The sequence below is a fragment of the Oratosquilla oratoria genome, chromosome 33 (assembly GCF_046742065.1).
Source record: "Oratosquilla oratoria isolate Oo_2021 chromosome 33, ASM4674206v1, whole genome shotgun sequence".
NCBI classification, from domain to species: domain Eukaryota; kingdom Metazoa; phylum Arthropoda; class Malacostraca; order Stomatopoda; family Squillidae; genus Oratosquilla; species Oratosquilla oratoria.
In genome coordinates this window covers 37,016,562-37,036,561 of record NC_134809.1, presented here as the reverse complement: position 1 = coordinate 37,036,561, position 20,000 = coordinate 37,016,562, and the positions used below count along the sequence as shown (strand labels likewise).

Sequence of the window (20,000 nt, the reverse complement as noted above, 5' to 3'; positions counted from 1 at the left end):
TGTGTGTGTGTGTGTGTGTGTGTGTGTGTGTATATATATATATATATATATAAATATATATATATATATAAATATGTGTGTGTGTGTGTGTGTGTGTGTGTGTGTGTGTGTGTGTGTGTGTGTGTGTGTGTGTGTGTGTGTGTGTGGATAACAAATAAGAGATGAGGTGCAAGTAGCTTTGAACATTATGAGAACAGGTAAGGCACCTGGGTTAGATGGGTGTCGTGCAGAATGTCTGAGAGAGGAGTAGTGGACTGGCTAGTGAAGTTGGTTAATGTATGTCTATGGGAGGGTAGAGTGCTGGAGGACTGGAGGAGTGCCTGCATAGTTCCGCTTTACAAGGGAAACGGGGGACCAATGTGAGTGTAGTAGTTTCAGTGGGATCAGTTTGTTGAATATAGTTGAGAAGGCATATGGGAGGGTTTTGATGACGCCTATGTATGCGGCATGAGCCGCGAGTGGGGTATACGAGGATGCTGACGTCGGCTTCCTGATTATATTTATTTTGTAGTTGTAGCTGAGTGACCCCCGTATTCTATGAACAGACTTGGTTACGTTTTCTGTGACGTTATATTTATTCAGGGTGAAAGAGAACGAGTATAACAGCAGTAAATTTATATTTTGTGATGTGCATATCGTGATGCATCATCGTACATCAGGCAACCTGATGTGCGAGCGAATATTTGACTTGTATTGAAGAGGTTGAGGAGATTAGGAGAAAGAATAATTGGTGAAGAACATGTGGGTTTAGAAAAGGTAGGAGTTGCGTGGATCATATTTTTGTAGTACGGAGTATATTTGAGAAAGCTTTAGGAAAAGGTAAGGATTTTTTTTTATCTATTTTTTTTTTTTGGGGGGGGGCTTTATATGTTTGGAAAAGGCTTATGACTAGGTAGACTTAAGGGACTGAGGGTATTTGCAGATATATGGGTTTGCGGAAAGCTGCTAAGGGCAGTCAATATTTTCTACAGATGTAGTAGAGCCTGTGTTAGAATGGGATAATGTGAGAGATGGTTTGAGATAAAGGTGGAACTGCGTCAGGGATGTGTCACGTCGCCATGGCTGTTCTGTGTGCACATGGAGGTGATGTGGGAGGTAAAGGCGAGGGTAATGGGCGGGACACTGGAGATGGTAAAGGAAAATAGAGGTAAGTGGGGGTGAACCAGTTGTTGTTTGCTGACGACACTGCGCTTGTGGCAGGGTCAGAGGAGGGATTAAGGGAGTCAGTGACGAAGTTTGGAAAGGTATGTGATAGGAGAAAGTTGAAGATAAATGTGGGTACAAGCAAGGCGTTGAGATGTAAAAGGGTAGAGGATGGCAGCGAGTTGGAAGTAAGTCTTAAAGGAGAGAGGCTGGAGGAAGTGGATAGTTTTAGGTATCTGGGGTCACATGTGGCAGTACAGGGAGGAGTGAAGGTGGAGGTAAAGTGTAGATTGAGGGAAGCAAGTAAATGCCTTGGGGGATTAAATAAAATTATGAGAAATGGGCATATGGGAATAGATGCAAAGAGGAAATTGTATGAAGTGGTAATTGTGTCGATGGCATTGTATGGAGCAGAGACTTGGAATTTAAGAGAGGCAGAGAGGAAAAGTTTAAGGGAGCGTCGTCAGCGATCATTCGAAAAATTCTGGTACATGAGTGAATTTTAGGTAAACATTTTAAAAGAATCTCTACGGTGGTAACACTCATACAAAGTTATACAACTGTATTTCTTTTCTATTTTTATACAGCATAAAATAGATAAGATATTGGCAACCTCTGGCAATCCCATTGCATAAATAACATTCTGTATATTGAAATAGCGTCAACATTTCTCTAGCTATTTCGTTTTCTGCTACAGAATTGTGTTTATGGAGATATTTGGCAACTCCTCCCACCAGCATACCCCACAAAGACAGTGGACAGGGCACCAGTACTCTTGAAAAGGAAAAAAAAAGGTGACGTCGCTCCTGGTGCTCTCACCGTACGCAACAATTTTGATTCCTCGCCCTGTACTGTTGCTGTGATTATGGAAAAATGAACAAGAAACAAGAGTGTGAAGCGGCAGGATATAGAGAGGGCCCGTGAGTGCCTGCAATAGAAACAAGAAGAAGGAAAAAGAGGAGAAAAGCATCACAGCTGCACCCAGCACTCCACAAGCATCTAATAGCCACGCCCACCTTACACCTCCTCCAACTTAAATTTTGCAGCATTTTTTAATTATTCAGAGAAACAAATTAATAAAAAAAAAATCAGAGGTATTAGTTTGATAAAATGTATCCAATAGTTTGTGTTCCCCAGACTCTAAGTTTTTATTTCATACCAAACTGAATGATGTGGACGGCCTTTCCATTAAGTAATTAGAGCTTCACTAGAGCTCACTATATCTTTATTAGATATTCACTATGCATTATATATACATGGGAGGAACATAATACCCTGAGGAATTATACACTAATGTAAGGGTAATTATACCTAAGTTCATTAAATGCATATTTGAAAATTTAATTTCACCTACTCTATAAAGCGATGCAACACTCCATTAAATGTAAATGAGATGAAATATCTGAGAAGTATGGTAGGGGTTACTAGGTTGGACAGAGTGAGAAACGAGGTGAGGAGAGCAAGAGTGGAAAGAGATGGAAGATAGGGCTGATGAGAGATTATTGGGATAGTTTGGACACATGGAAAGTGATGATAAATAAGTAAAAGTGGTATGGAAGGCAGAGGTGGAGGGAGTGAACTTCAGGGGACAAAAAGGATGAGATTGATGGATGGGGTGAAGGGGGCATTGAGAAAGAGGGGAATATCTGTTGAGCAAAGAATGGAGAAGGCAGGAAATCGGGATGAGTGAAGAATGACTGTATAGAGATGATACTTTTATGCAAGGGAGGGGCAAGGGTGGGGGGCAGGGAGTTAACCATAGAGCATGAGGGGGATAACAAACTAGCATTCTTGAATAAGGTATAGTAAAAAGGTGGTAGAGTGGCATTCTTGATTCATAAAAAATGCACCAACAAAGATGATGTGATTCATTTCTACTCCTCACATAGTGACAAAATTAAAACTGGAGTAGTTATAGGTTTCTTCCTAAGGGCGTACCCCATTTGCAGCGAAGAGTTTCTAGAGAATGAAATTAAATATATTTTACAAAGTGTTCGAGGTAAAGGTGGGACTTCGTCAAGGATGCGTTATGTCGCCCTGGCTGTTCAACTTATACATGGATGGGGTGGTGCGAGAGGTAAATGCAAGGGTAGTGGGCAAGGGATTGGAGATGGTTAAAGAAAATGGAGAAAAGTGGGAGGTGAGCCAGCTGTTGTTTGCTGACGACACTGCGCTTGTGGCAGGATCGGAGGAGGGATTGAGGAAGTTGGTGGCAGAGTTTGGGAGAGTATGTGATGGAAGAAAGCTAAAGATAAATGTGGGTAAAAGTAAGGTGATGAGATGTACAAGGGGTGAAAGTGGCAGTAGACTGGAAGTGAGCATTAAGGGAGAGCAACTGGAGGAAGTGGATAGTTTTAGATACTTGGGTGCAAATGTGGCAGGAAAAGGTGGAGTGAAGGTGGAGGTAGAATGTAGATTGAGAGAAGTGAGTAAATGCCTTGGTGGATTAAAGAGTGTAATGAGGAATAGACATTTGGGAATGGATGCCAAGAGGAGACTGTATGAAGGAGTGATTGTGCCAACAGCACTGTGTGGGGCAGAAACATGGAACATAAGAGAAGAAGAGAGAAGGAGTTTGAATGTGTTTGAGATGAGGTGTCTGAGAAGTATGATGGGGGTTACTAGGCTGGATTGAGTGAGAAATGAGGAGGTGAGGAGGAGAACAGGGGTGGAAAAGGAGCTGGGAGATAGGGTTGATGAAAGAATATTAGGATGGTTTGGACACATGGAAAGAATGAGTGAAGAAAAACTAGTAAAAGAGGTATGGAAGGCAGATGTGGAGGGAGTGAACATGAGGGGACGTCCTAGGATGAGGTGGATGGATGGGGTGAAGGGGGCTTTGGGGAAGAGGGGAATGTCTGTTGAGGAAGGACGGGAGAGGACAGAAGACAGGGGTGAATGGAGAATGGTTGTATATGGATGATGTTGTGATTGCATGAGGTGGAATGGGAGGGGGGTGGAGGTGAGGTAGTATGTGTGAGCAAAATTTGACGCAGCCCAAAGGGATTTCCCCCCCCCCCCGTCCTCTCCTTTTATGCAATGGGGGGACGGAGAGGGGGGGTCGCCGATTTAATGAAGCGGCCTTGCTGTGGATGTGCTGTGTCTTGCGACACTGCTTCTGACCCAGGGCAGTGGACAAGGTGCAGGGATGACCCGTCATCCAGGAGGTGCTCAGATAAGAGGGAGGGTGGAGAGGTGTGGAGTGTATTCAGGGATGGAATGGGTGGAAATGATTTTATGCCTTTCCCTTTTTGGCTACCTCCCTTGTAAGGGGGAAATGCCTTGGTATATGTATGTATGTATGTTCACAAAGCTCAGATACCTGGTAGGACTACTGCACAGATTAAGAGAAAAAGCAACAGTAATGAGAAGAAAGGCAGACAATCAGTCCGAGGAGGGCAAAAATGGGAATTTGTCCGTTCACAATTTGAACTACATGGGGGGAGTTTGAGAAAATTCTCACAAAAGCAGGTGTGAGAACCGCCTGTTCCATGGGTACAAGATTAAGAGAGATTTTCAGGAGCAAGAATAAGAATAATAAAAATAAGTGATTGAGAAAGGATCAGTCTACAACATAACATATAGGGGTTGCCTGTTAGGGTATTATGGAGAGACAGGAAGATCAGTAGAGCTACGGACATATGAACACAGAAATGACGTCATAGCTCACCAAATCTCCAAGTCACTAGGGGTTCATTTGGACCAATGTGGTCACCTCCCAGACTGGAACAGAGTAGAGGTACTCCACAAAGGACAAGCAAAAAAGTAAAGCAAAACAATGAAGGCAGTCTATATTGCTTCGCACCCCCTACATCAACCATAGGGATGAGTACATAAAGTTTGAAGGAGCAGTAAGCAGCTTAGTCATCATGGAGGTCAAGAGAACGGGGACAAGAAGAGCAGGAAGTTTGTGGTAAATTATAGATCTCCTAAAACGGCTTCGTGGGAAGAGAACACAAGAATATTTTAGAAGACACAGGGATAACACTAAGATAATGGAAGATGGAGGAAGAATAGTTATAATGGGTGACTTTAATAGTAAAGAAATCTGCTGGGAAGAGATGACAGTGAAGGGTGGAGACGACCTATGGGGAAATGTACTACTTGATATGATTACAGAACATACAATGACACAATGGATACAAGAGAATACTAGGTATAGAAATGAGGAAGAACCATCGAGACTGGACCTAATAATCACATCAGAACCTGAAATAGTGGACTAGATTGAATATAAGACACCACTAAGTAAAAGTGACCATATATTAGTTGAACTGGAACTTGATGAAGAAAAATACATGTATATATATATATATATATATATATATATATATATATATATATACACACACACAAACAATACAGAGCATGTGGCCATTCTACTATTCTATTTGTTTTGGAAATGAATGATTATTCAAACATGGGTTTCAAATATTACTATTTTGATAATGTTACAAGTGATGTCAACATGCTGCATAATTCTGTCTCGAATTCCTGTGGTTCCACCTGTTTTCATTCATCTTGTGTTTCCCTCACTAATCTCACTGAGAAGACAGCAAGATACCCGATTTATTAAGTCAATGTTTTTCAGAAATCATTATTAAACTAATGGATGTAGCAACTTACTTTTAACCTGTCTTCGCAACAAGGCATGGCAGCAAAGATGTCAAAGGAGTACATGGTACCAAGGATGAGCGATGAACCGTCCCAGCGACGGTGGCAAGCGCAGCAGCGAAGAGTGACACACCAGCCTTCCAAGCATCCCATGCATACTGCTGTCAGGTACTGCTGGCGTCCCTCCACACGAACCTAAGCAATATAAAAACGTAGCCTTGTTTAAAAGTGCAACCTTTCTCAATACAAATTCAGTTCCAAATTAAATTCTGTGTTTGTGTGTATTTACCTAGTTGTATTTTACGAGAAGGGGAGCTATGCTCGTGGTGTCTCGTCTCCATATCTTGTTTTATCTAGACTGTTTTTAAATTTGTGTATCGTTTTTGCACACACCACATTCTCATCTAACTTGTTCCAAATGTCTATTATCCTGTGGGGAAAGTCTCCTCTCTTCTTTGCTCCAATTTCTGTAGCTCAAGCTTTGCCAATCTCTCCTCATATGATAGTTCTGAGAGCGTTGGTGCCAATTTCGTAATTGCTCTTTGTATTCCCTCAAGTTTTGTTATACATTTTTTTGTACTTGGTGACCACATCGTCGCTGCATACTCCAATTTTGGTCTTATCAAAGTGACTAGTATTTTCTTCATCATTTCTTCATCCAGGTATGTAAATGCTACTTTCATTGTTCCTATTGTAAGTTTCTCCAAAAATTTTGTTTACATGTTTCTCAGGGGACATATTATTCATAATAATGACTCCCAGGTCCTTCTCATTTTCCACTTTTTTTTTATTTCTCCCTGTCCCAGTTTATATGATCCCACTATTCTTTTTTGTTTCTTCCAAATTCCATTATACTACACTTCTTAATACTGAATTCCATCTCCCACTTCCTACTCCATTCCCATACTTTCTTGAGATCACTCTACAGCAACTCACAATCTTCCTCAGTGTTCACTTTTTACAACAGTTTTGCATCGTCCGCAAAGAAGCTCATATAACTTTCAATTCCTTCATCCATATCATTAATATATATATATAGCAAACATTATTAGGGCCAAAACTGTTCCTTGTGGAACTCCTCTAATCACCTCATCCCAATTGGAATGTTTGTTTCATATCACCACTCTCATTTTTCTTTCATACAAGAAGTCTTCCATCCACTTAAGTAGTTTGCCCAGTATTCCTCCTGCAGTTTCTAATTTCTTTAGCAATTTCTTATGTGGCACCTTATCAAAATAATTTTTCAGGTTTGGAAATGCACAATCAGCCCATCCATCTCTTTCTTGTATTATATCTATTAGTCTTGAATAGAAACATCAAGTTTGTGGCACATGATCTTCCTTGTCTAATTCCTAACTGCCTTGGATTTAGTACATTGTTTCTTTTTTCAAATGCTTTACCCATCTAATTGTGATAATTCTTTCACAAATTTTAGCTACCATACTTGTACGAGAGATCAGTCTCTAGTTAGTAAGGTCTTCTTTGTTTTTCCCTTTATATATTGGTACTATATTTGCTCTTTTCCAATCTTCTGGAACCTTTCCTTCCTTCAATGAACTGCTTATAGACTATGTATTTTTGTCCACTACTCTCCAATAGAATTTCTCTTTGTCCGACTCTATTTTGTTTTCGTTCTTTTTTCTTAGCTTCAATTCTTTTTGTTTTTCCTTCCTCTCTTTCCTCTTTAATCATCTTTTTATCCATACCTGTTTATACTGGTCACTTTTTGCTAGTTTCCCTGTTTTTATAAGACATTCTCTGCTGTCGTTTGTGACCTGAATTCAACCTTAATTGGTCTGGTCGGGTCTATACTGTATTTCTCTAGCCTATAAATTTCTTCAATTTCTTTCTCTATTTCCTGTTCTAGATTTGCTAACCGGGGGAGGTTGTCATCTCCTCCCTCATTAAATCCATAGAAGTAATTATCTCCACTTTCCATTGAGCTGCTCTTATCTATATTCCTATTTTTAATTAATTCCCTTACTTGTTCGACATCAGCTGTGTCGTCTGCACATCGTTAATTGTTTACACTCCTGGCATTTGAGGCATGTTCATCCCCTTCCTCATTTCCTTCCATTTTCTTCAACAATACCTCCCCTTCGCCTCCCCTTTTTTTTTAACCTGCTCACTACACCACGAGCTTTCCCCTTCCCTACTAATACAACACAGGTATTCCCTCGTCGCTGAAATCCACAATAGGTGCGTGTTTTTTTTCGAGTTCCAATCTTCGCCGTCAATCCGACGATGTGTGTGTGTGTGTGTAAACATATGTATGCTCATACCCAACCAATATAACGACTAATACATACTAATTGAAGAAATGTAAGAGTTAATACTCGGCTCAAGTGCTGAAGAGCTCACCAACTCCTCAACTTCCTCCTCTAATTAGCTGCAACCTGTTCATATCCTAAATGACTGACTAGGTAATCACGTACCGGAATAGCACTCTTGGCGTGCTGCAGGGGCGTGAGGAAGAAGGTGCCATCAATGAGCGGGTACCGGTCGAACACGAAGAGGGCTTGATGACACAAGGCACACGCCGTTCGGCTCGACCGCTGTGCCGCTAGAGTTGATAGGATAAAGCAGCGTGTATCGTCATTGCCATGGTTACCGTCGTCTTCCATCTGTTAAAATAGAAAACGCAAAAGGAGCAAACGAGAGTCTCCGGCAGGCCATATGTATGCACATAAATAGAGCACGTGATGCAAGACTTAAAGCTATGTCAACGTTATAATACCGTGGTTATATTTGCTCAACTGGAATAAACAGTTGTTACGGTTGTGCCAAGTCAGGCCTATATTGAACTATTTACACTACCAATTTTTCGGGGATACATTCTAATTGTGTCTGCAAAATATATCTTGAAATGAAAGGGGAAAGAGAGACAGGATGGGACAGTGCACATCTGTATGCGTGTAACAAGGTTTCGAAATTAACAATTTACACGGTAAAGAAGAGAAATAACTGAAATATACAGGGGGAAAATAAAAAAAGTACAAACGTGAATGAAAAATTCTGGTTGGATACTAGATAGAACGAGTCCTAATACTGGAAACGTAACGATTTGAAAAAAAGGGGCTAGGAAAGGGGAACCGTTTTGATATAATACTATACTGTCTGTAAATCGATTTACACTAAAAAAAAAAATGCAGCACTTTTCATGAACATAAGACCTGTAGAATTCATCATCAATAACACGGCGCTCAAGGAGATTAAAAGAATCAGGGTGAATATGTAAAAAATTATATCTGTCCAAACATTCTAAGCTAGAATTCCTTAAACCAGCTTGTTTACTTCCAACTCTGCAACCGAAGGCCGCACAAAAAATAGCGAAAAGATTATTTCCTTCCAACCTTGCGACCCTTTGCCTTACATCTAATGCCATTCTGTTGAGTGCAGGGCACCGGGCTGAATGAGTATACGAAAGAAAAAAAAAATGTACGGAGCTGGGAGACGGACCAGCAACGGTGCGGGGAGGGGAGGGGAGGAGAACAACGACGATGACGACGACGACGTAGTCCCGCCGACCCTCTAGCCCGAACCAAAGAGAGTGGGCGGTGTCTGAGCCATCCTGCCGGAATCCTACACGATCAATAAACAACTCTCCCACTTCGTACCTGAGGTCCTCTTGTGTGTAATGACGTGTTACACGTACGCATATACACCTTCGTCTCGTGCTTTCATTAATCAGTAAACATCCCACACTCCATAATCACATTTCATTGCAAAATTCTGTTGTGAAATCAGTGTGAGGACAAGATACAGCAGCCACCTGTGAACATTTGACTTCCTATTCTACATCCTCCCACCCAGCACCTACCCACACCTCTTTATCATGTTGTTATCCTGTAATCGAATCGTGCTATTTATCGAAACACTGCTAATTGGACGTGGCATTATGGACGCTCTTGAAGACAAATTTGTCCATAGAATATGAGAAATTGTGGAGCCGTAATACATTTTCGCTGTTCTTCGTGATCGTATCTAAACATGGCACATACGACAGACCACAGGCAAGTGAAGAATCGCTCCTGCAGCAGCTATCAAAATCACCTTCGTGTTATGTGCAGAATGTTCTAGATGAGGCTACGAGAACAACGCTATAAATGTGGAGAGACCAAAATGCATGGTTATGTTGTTTCCCTAACAATAAATATTGGTGGTGAATCCTACACGCAAAGGCAGACAGCCCTTGGCATTTGCTAAATCCCTTATTCAAGCAGAGTGCAGAATGCCCTGCTGAGATACGACACGGGCGGAAGAATTCCATCGAGAGTCGGAGCTTAGGGCGAGTTGCATCATAATTTACTGTTCTTCTGCTATTCATAGTTCTTCAACAATACACTCTACCTCTGGTATATAACCGTATTTCAACGAAAAAGAAAAAATCCTGGATACGTTAATATTCAGATTCACACTAGTTCTTCGCAATTTTCTATTACCTGGTTCTGGATGATCATATATATTTTCAGACGACCTGAATCTATCTCTTTATACCCTAATTGAAAAAAAAAAAAAAGACTCGTAAGGATCCGAATTCCGCCTATTCCAACGCATTATCCACTTCCACAGATCATATCCTGACCAAGAGATACTGGAGCATACAGTAGGGGTGAAAGTGATGACTTTGGTGGCCCAGGAGGAAGACAGAACAGGGAAGGGCATACTGAAAGATCACACTCACGTACGCTATTCACGCACACATTCACACGATGATCCACAGAAGCTCAGCCTCAGCTTGCCGTTGAAGGACATGTTCAGCTGTCTTCTCTTATGACCAAACCATTAGCTGCCCGACTCCAAGAAAAGGAGGTCCAACGCTATGGTTGTGAAGACTTGAAAGACATGAACTTCTTCACTCTCAACCGAAGCTCAAGCTTCTGTGCTGACAAAATCGCTGGTCACCTGTAGCATTCCGCGGAGCCCATAGCGGGGGCAAGGAGCGAATCCACGTGAGGAGGCTACAAGAATTATATGTAAAATAGGAGGGTGTAGTGGGGAGAGGTGTCAGGACAAACGAGTCCAACAATGCCCTCGTGTTTGGTGGGAGTCTAAACGAGTCCAACAATGTCCTCGTGTTTGGTGGGAGTCTTTCTTCCTTTCTGTGAATGTCATCGTACTGTTGTTCTAAAGTGCGTATTAGTGTTACACTATAATACTATGGACCAAACAAACATTTCCGAAGGATCAAGGCTCATTTCTATCTGTAGTAAGATATGCCTACCGACACACGCACACAGACACAGACATATATGTTCACAGTTGCACCAAACTGAATGCATTCACTGATAGAGTAATCATACACTAACGCAAAGAAGCCTGGATCTAAGCAATATTGCGGTGATACCCGAGGTGTGACGAAGAAAACTATCAGTGCCAAGATGGTTTGGTGGGGGGGAGAGATAAACTAGTAGGACCGTACTCTTGTGTTACCTAGTGTGATAGGGATGTGATGATTGTGTACAAGAAGGAATATTGATGTTTAAATGCAGTTAGAATAAAAAAAGTACCATTAACATATTGATCAAAATTGTAATCTGGATAATTATGTCAATAGGTTCTTCCCCAAACCCCCAGTACCTCCGCAAATGTGGTTGCTGAACGGACCTCCCAGGAACCCCAGAACTACATAGGTCACCACCATAAGAACCGTAAAGAACTCTTAGCATGTGTGATGTGTGCTGGTAAGGATCCCACTGATGTAGGGATAGCCCTGAGAAAGACTATGAGCCTATGTAGTTCTTCGTTAAGAACTTTGAAAGTCCTTTGCTTATCATGATAAAATTCATGGTAAGTTAACCCACCCCCAAAATCCCAAAAGTATGATCATAAGAATAATAACGACGGTAATAATAATTATAACAAGAATATAAACAATCAGTAGACGCATCATTCTCAAATATGTATGTATACGTACAAAAGCATACATATACATATATATTCACACTGTAGCATAAAATAAAGTTGCTTACATACTCTAACGCACTGGCTAACGCAGGTATCTTTTTTTTTTCTTCTTTTTCTCTCTCGCGACCGCCCAGCGATGGGCCTTTTTAGATCCAGGCGCGACCTTCAAGACAGGCTAATCGTTTATGGTATTTTATACCATTTACATTAAGAGCAATGTTGATTCAAGAAAAAATATGTGTATGACAAGGATGGGATGTGAACTGTATTGGTTTGAAACTACTAAGCCCAAACGAGTGAAGAGCAGACCAGAGAATGAGATTATAGAATACATTGTAGAATGAGGGGTGACTGGATGAGTAAATTGCCAGGAAGTTTAACCAAGCAGGTTAATTGGAATCTTGTAGGGAATTGTACTTGGCAACAATTACCTATGGATGTGTTTGTGTATTGCATGACAACTGCAGTGTAGAGAAAAAAAAATGGTGACAAGCCAAAGCCATGGACGTGGATTCGCTCTTAATATTGTGGTGGTGGATAAATCACGCTGTGTACGGGATGCCAATCCCAGAGTCCTTTTCCAAGATTAAGAACCTTCTACTTCGTTTCAGTTAAATCCCCTCGGATCTACTCCTATCCAGCATGATTTACGGCATTCGCATTTCATGGGTGTCAAAACAGTTTGAATGATAGTTATGATACCCGCATGCACACACGCGCTTCTGTGGGTGCGAATTCTTTTTCCTATTTGGCTAATTAAGTATCTTATTAAGAAGAGAATACAGTGACAACCCGTGCGTAGACTCCCCATAGCGAACTGGTTCCACAAGAAATCCCTACCACATGGAAAGAGGGTGAGAGAGTGAGAGTAAGGTGACAGTAAGGTTGGTTGTTGTAGTATCAGAAGGTAGACGATGCGGAAGCAGGTGTATTAAAACATGATGGTGGTTGCTGTGCGCCAAGTCAGCACAGCACCACCCAGGGTCTCCCTGGCGCCACAACGGCCGCCTGGCGTCATGGTCAAGCCGCCTTTCTGAAGGAAAGCGCTTTGTTGGTCGTAGCTTGGCTCAGGGTATCGCGAGGCCGCACGGGGGCGTGAGGATCCAGCTAAGCTAACCGACTGGACCTTAGACATGCAGAACCAACGCCACTCATTACGTATACTCCCGAGTGGACTTAGTGTTGAAGGCCTGCGTCTGAAAGGTCCACCAAGCAGCAAGGGTAGTTGGGTCTAGTACGTGAGGATGAGGGCGGAAGGACAGGGAAGGACAAGGGTATATCAGCTGGATCCTCCTAAGTTGTGGTGACAGAATGCAGCAGGGGGGTGAACGACGCATTGTCTTAAACAATCTACATCTCTTCGACAGGGTCTTTATATATAAAATCATAAAAAATTACCTAAACTAAAGCTCGCACACTGTTCTACGTACGGGGCACGTCAAAAAAACAAGAATTTTATCAACTCGCACTCAAATCCCAAAGAACTCGTCGGCTTGGAGTTCTGCTTCCGCAAACGATAAATGAACATCTGAAAGGAGGGCAGGAAGGTACAGCAAAATGCAGGGAAGAGAAGGAAGCCCACACCAAGGTACTGCATATCTGCAGGTCACCATCGCATCGACTCAGGCTGCACGTCACACACACTCGCTGCCACGAAGGCCAAACCAGGATTTCGCGGAGCCCACGGGGGCCGAAGACGGACGAATCCAGGTCAGCAGCAGGGTACAAAGGGGGAAGGCGAGGGGTCACACACAGATGGGCTGGCTTGTAAGTAGTAGTTAGGAGACATGTACGCTCTGTGTGTGCGTGGGTGCATGTACAGTATACATGTATGCACTGTACATAAGTATGTACGTGTGAGCGTAGATATGTACGTACGTATACTTATTTGCAAGTATATGTATGTATGGTTGCATGAATGTATGCCGTTAACATTCACAATTACTTCTCAAAAGAATGAAAGACGCCTTTCCTGTTCATAACCACCGTCGCCTTCCATAAAGAAGACACACGAGAAGAAGTGGGATATTATGTACAATGAGAAGAAGTCGACGGAAGGCGTGAAGATCGGATTCGTCCTCATAATTTGTGGTAACAGGACTTCAAACAGAGAACTTGGGATTTGAAAAGTTCTGGCAAAATACAACTCGCTCAAAATATCATATTCATGCCTGCAGTGACATTTCTTTCTCGAAATAACGTATATAAATATTTTCTTTGCGTGGAGTGATGTTCTCATGCTACGACATAAATATAACTCTCACAATATGAATACGATTACTTCAAACTATCGCATTCTCTGAGTCGTATATCAGTACAAGTGCGTTTGTTTCGAGTTTATCTGCAAACATATTATGATACTACATTCGGAAGCTGTGCAAACAAAGATATCTTTCCCTCCAATATCTCCTAAACTCTGCCCCTCCCCTCCCCCTCCCCGCTTCGAGGTACGTAGTCCATCTAGTCAATAAAGACTCAGGCGATGAATTCCAGCCTGGTCAGACTTTGTTCGATTTCCATGCGAGTATTGGGTCGCGTGTAGCAGATTAGTAATGACTAAGTCTCTCCTGCGCGAAAGTTCATCCACTTGAGAAAGATAAGTAAAACAAGTGCATAAGGATGTACACATTTGAAAACGCTTCTGACGCCTAGTAAACCTCATACCACAACAACTGGAAACTGAATATGGGTAACTCACGTGCGACTCTCTACTTCTTTTCATGAAATTGGCCCCAAAACGCACACGAGACTGACTGACCAACTTCCACAAAAGTTTGGTTTACGATGGCGAGTCATTAGTTGTAGTATACTCCCAGGAGCTTCCTACAAAAAACTATCTTGAACTAATGCTCACGAAAATATTTCAACCGTGTTTTAAACAGAAAAATGGAATACGCACTTGTATAATTGTGTGTGTATATATATATATATATATATATATATATATATATATATATATATATAGATATATATATATATACATACACATAATAATCATACAGAATGCAAGGGGTGTGACGTAAAAAAAAAAAAAAAGTGGCGTCCCAATGACACCGAAGAGTCTGAAACCAGAGGGTACAAGATCGCCTACAACCTGTAAATAAAATGATAAATAAATCAATCCTGTTCAGCTACAAAGCTGAACTCCAGCTGGCTGGATTTCAGCGCCACCCTTGAGCAAAACGAAGCCGAGTCCATAAACTACCATAGTGAGTGAAACTTAGCCCAAGTTCGCGGTAATTGCTGACGGAGGCGTGTGATAAGGTGTTGTCCATTACATGATTCATTTTCCACCACACTGCAGACACATACTCCCAACCTCACTTCGCGTAGCCGCACGGGGGCGTGGCGAATCCACAGCACCCAGCCCAGAAGTAGCACACCACGCAGACACCATACACATCACCGATGCACACCGCCCTACTGGACAGAACTAGGCTAGAGGAGCAGAATGACAACAGAGAGACCCCAGGAAAAGCTGCTGTGGATTCACCCTAAATTGTGGTGGTTGGTAAGTTTCTCGTGGGAATGATGGCCAATTCCGATCGATACATATGTTCGCTTGAAAAAATACCTTGAAAATACCTATGCCTTGGTCTTGGTCTTGCGAGTTTTAAGTTCTACATTACGGTGACGCCGATTCAGGTGCATAGAACACTCTGAATTTCTCTTAATCTGCTTGTGGGCCATGCAAAGATTAGAGGAGCTAATCAAGGGAAACTTGGTAAATTATAGTTCCTTTTGGGGTGACATCAGAAGTGGAAGACTATTTTTATTTCTCAGCAAAATCAATGCAAGGAGAGAAGATATACAATTGGAAAAAATAACAAACACGTTCTCTCTCTCTCTCTCCAACACACACAGTACGGGAGGAGGAAGTGGGTAAGTTTGCAAGGAGATCAAGTAAATTGGGTCTAAGTGGATATATGGGACGGAATGACTGCGTGAGAATTACGTAGCATAGAGAAAGGAAAATTGTGAGTGGCGATTAGCTGAAGAGAGTTTAGGGACAAAAAATAGATATCAAGAGTAGGTGAGAGCAGAACAAACCACAGAATACATTGATTCGAAACCAAATAAATTAGTAGCTCAATTGAAAACAAATTTATTGCTATGCCTAACAAGCACATTCCTATATTCCTTCGTAAGATTATCATGGTACTAAAATTACGCAATAAATTCATTTCATGGTAAAGTTTAATTAATTATACGTCTGTACTGAAAACCCTTCAACATACAAGAAGTCTTTTTCCACAAATTCATGTACCTAATGCCCTAAGTCCGCCATAGCTTCCGCAAAATCTCGAAAGTGGTTATTAACCTGGAAGGGAAATAATGGGTCAGGATAAAGGACATATAAACAGACAAAGAGAAGGGTGTAAGGGGGACGAGGGACAGGATGGGTAGGGTAGGACAAGTTGTGCAGCTGTAGTTCTTGTCGTTGCTGTGCGATGTTGTAATATGTGCCGCTGTTGCTGCCTCTACGATGTGGTGCTGAAGATCATCCTCGCGCAAATGATGGCCACACGGGGGGCTTAGGAGGACAATCTCCCCACGGGTGAATTCTCCTATACTTGTTGTATTGGAGGATCACCGGTACACCACTGCTTGGCAACTTTCAAGACTCGTCAATACTGATTCTTGAATCCCTAAATACGCATTACTGACGATCTCGGAATGATATTATCGATGGCTTCTATTCGGCTATTCTAAAGTACTATTTGCCATTTAAAAAAATCCAACGTGGATCTTAAAGTTGCGAAGCAGGGTGGCATATACGTGGTAGGTGAGGAGGGAGATGGGAGGTGAAGGTTTATACAGGGGAGATGTCCTCATTGCGGTAACTACAAAAGACATAGGTGGATTAGAGTACATGGTTCCTATAACGAACTGTTATGGACGACTCTTTTAAAGAGACTATTTATTCAGAGTTGAAAACTACTGCTACATTTAAAAGATCAGAACGCTGTTAGGTTTGCCTTCTTAAAAAAAGTGTAGAAACACCTATTTCATTTTCATTTTAACGAGTATTTGAGAAACTACAGCAAAAAATGAATAACTTATGTAGAGTTCATCAGAAATCATTGAGATTATTGGCAGCCATATCAATTACTCGGTGTCCAAGAAAATGAAAGAAAGAAAAAAATCCACTATGGCTGCAAGTGCATCACAATAATCAACTCTAGTTTGGGCCTTCACAGACTAGGTCCTCTCCTCAAATGGATTCCTGTACGCTACTTGGTAGTAGTTAAGACTTAATTTGATAAAAAAAAAAATTCTGGTTTCCGAGATCTAATTGAAAGAAACAGAAGTGGGACAAAAATCATCTCAACATGTCAAAAACAGTATTGATTTTCAATAGAACAGAATAGAATTATAATGCGGAAAAAGCTTACTCTACCATTCTCGGTTTCAATCAAATATCGCGTATTAAAACCCAAGGGAAGTATATTTCCACTTATTCTCCTCTTCGACGTAATCAACACACCCATATATATATATTTTTTTTTGCACCATACTTGACATACCTTTCAGACACAATTAGACATTATTTTTTTTTAGATATTATCTGTATTCAACAATGACTAAAACTCATTTCGTAAATAGGGAACATAATTAGTTTTTATCCGACAAAAAATTCAGAGGTTCAGCATACGCAGGAAAAAAAAAAAAAAAAAAAAAAGTACATACAAGACCCGCTTCCAACTCCCGCTTGCTCCGCACAGGAGGGGGCGATTTTTTGTGGATCTTTCTCATTGGCCCATTTATTATTATCTCTCATCAATTCTCAATCATTTAATGCTATGCTTGCAATACAAGAATGTGATCCTCGTCACCACGTCACGCGTCAGCTGGAAAACTACGCGGGTGGCGGAATGATCAGCAAGTGTCAATCAAAGGAAACAAGAGCGACTCGATTATGGGGAGCGCATTGGTCAAGCACTAGTAAATCAGGTGCACAATACTATCATTATAAAGTGTACATTAAATTGTGTGTGTGTGTGTGTGTGTGTGTGTGTGTGTGTGTGTGTGTGTGTGTGTGTGTGTGTGTGTGTGTGTGTGTCAGTGTGTGTCAGTGTGTGTATGCGCGTGTGTGCGTGCACGCGAGCACGTATGTGAATGTGGGGGGTGAGATGTGGTTGGGGTGTATGTCACGGTATGGGTGTGAATATATTGATTCTGATTATATCATCTTGTCCGGTAAACTGGTATGAAAACTACAAGGCATTCCTAGTGAATGGCCGGTTAAAGGGACATATAAGAACTACACCTACCTGCCTTGACCCTGGTCTTGTCGAAGGGCGTGCACTGCTCCGATTTTAAAGTCTCCGGGTCTACAAGGCGGATCATTACATTTCGAGTGCAACAACAGTGGCCCACGTCAAACAAATGAATATTGTACAATTGCTCTGGTCAAACCTACCTGCCTGTGTGTTTTCCCTATGAAGAATTTAAACGATGGTAGAAAGTGGTAGCTGGAGAATCATCGAGATTCGTAGTTTCAAAACTTGGGCGCTCAATGGTTTCTTCCCATCCCTCTTTATCTCTGTGTCACTCCCCATGCCTATCTCTCTCTCTCTTTCTCTCTCTCTCTCTCTTTCTCTCTATTTCAGCACTAGAGCCAGCTGTGAGGGTTTGTGGTGACGAGGTTCTAAATGAATGACTCGAGCATCCTAAAGCCTTCATTGCTTCCCACCTACTGTATAGACCTAAAAGCACTTTTTTTGAATCCAAGAAATTAAGGTTTCCAAAAAAATTGGTATGGCTGATGACATGAAAATCTTCCACAATATCTAAGGACTTTCATTTTGTCCCGGTTCATCGCTTCTGGCTTTCGTCGACTAGCCTGGCAACTGGTGATCACATCAAGTATGTCTATCTGCCTTTAGGCCTAATACAAACGCGTGTGTGTGGGGGACGACACGGTCGCTCGACCTACCGCGCTCTACGGATGCCTTCCTCAGGCTCTCAGAGCACCATTCGGATCTGAACACTCCCTTCTCCCTCCATGATGTTCTCGTTAGGCCCTACGCTACCTCCCGGACACGGGAAATCTTGGCGGCGGCCTAGCTAAACTCAGCTTCGTCTTCTCTTCGTCTAAGACATTTGAGGTTCGGCAGTGCACACAGTAGCTTATTCTAAACCCCTGAGTCTGTTGCAAGTGTGTGTAGTGAGTGAAGCGTAATCAGGTGTGTGGGTCGCACAAGCCCAGCCCAGCTGGGACACTAAGCGCCCACTGCTGAGCCTGATGGACAGGAGGGACCATCGCTCACGCTACGACTCGCTCTACGAACTCGCCTCGCTCCTCCGATCCAAGGACATGGACGGGCGGTCACCGAAGGCTTCAGTACATGAATCTACGCGATGCATTTGTCGGGTTTCACTTGCCGAAATCTGGAGAGGTCCCAACTATCATCACCTCTTCCACAGTTGCAGCCTTGCGATCAATGAGTTTGCTGCCTTACTATCCTTCTTAGGCTGCTAGATGAAGTCTTCGCGCTTATCTTCTCTAATCAAGTTTACACAATCAACAACACAAATTGTACTAATAAAACACGAAAACATTTGCATCACTCCAGTAAAAACTTCAAAAATTAAAATAAAACTGGTCTTATAATCGTCTTACATATTATCATGCAACTGGGTAAATATTTTACCTTTCAAGGATTGGTGTTAGAGAGCCTGTATGTATGTCTAAACGTTTCTTCAGTGTTATATTGAGTCGGTGTGTTTTTGATGTCGGAAGTGCTACCCCGTGTTAACAAGCCCTGACGTCATATGTGCGTTTGAGCAATAGTCCACAGTTACTAGGAATCCCGTCTAGTTTAACTGAACAAGAATTTAAACGCGTCCCCCAATCCGTAGTTTGTGCTAGCCCGCAACGCGACACCGTCAATTACAATTAGCTTGCATTAATCTAGTGAAATCATGACTACAAAATGGAATATAATGAATGAAAGCTTACTTCCATGCCTACATTACAACATGTTATCAGTTCAACCTTCTTTGTATAAAAATCCAACGGAGCTGCATAAAGATCAAGTAGACCTTAGCTCTAAGGATCGTCACCTACTGGGCAAGCGGAAAGTTCATCTAATAAGTCTCCTTCAGGCACTCAAGGTTGCTACATTGCCACATTAGAAATGTAATCATGTTTCAACCAGGACTGCCACTCACTGTAACATTTTGTCTGCGCGCGCAAGTGTACATATATCCTCCCCTTCCTACCTAAGAGCCCACAGCCCACATAGTCTTTACTAATGCCAGGATTTTGCTACCTTTTATTATCATCAAATACTTTCCTTTGACTTTCTCCCCCTTAACTTTGGTTTTTC

General features: G+C 41.9%; 1 protein-coding gene across 1 annotated transcript in view; it reads right to left on the bottom strand.

The window, feature by feature from the left end:
• heca (hdc homolog, cell cycle regulator) overlaps nucleotides 1-20,000 on the bottom strand; it is a 124,689-nt gene that overhangs the window by 16,399 nt on the left and 88,290 nt on the right. Inside the window, exons 3-4 of the mRNA XM_076172772.1 lie at nucleotides 8,193-8,381; nucleotides 5,770-5,952 (exon numbers count right to left, since the gene is read on the bottom strand). Coding sequence (XP_076028887.1) covers nucleotides 5,770-5,952; nucleotides 8,193-8,381 — 372 coding nt within the window. The remainder of the gene's footprint in view (nucleotides 1-5,769; nucleotides 5,953-8,192; nucleotides 8,382-20,000) is intronic.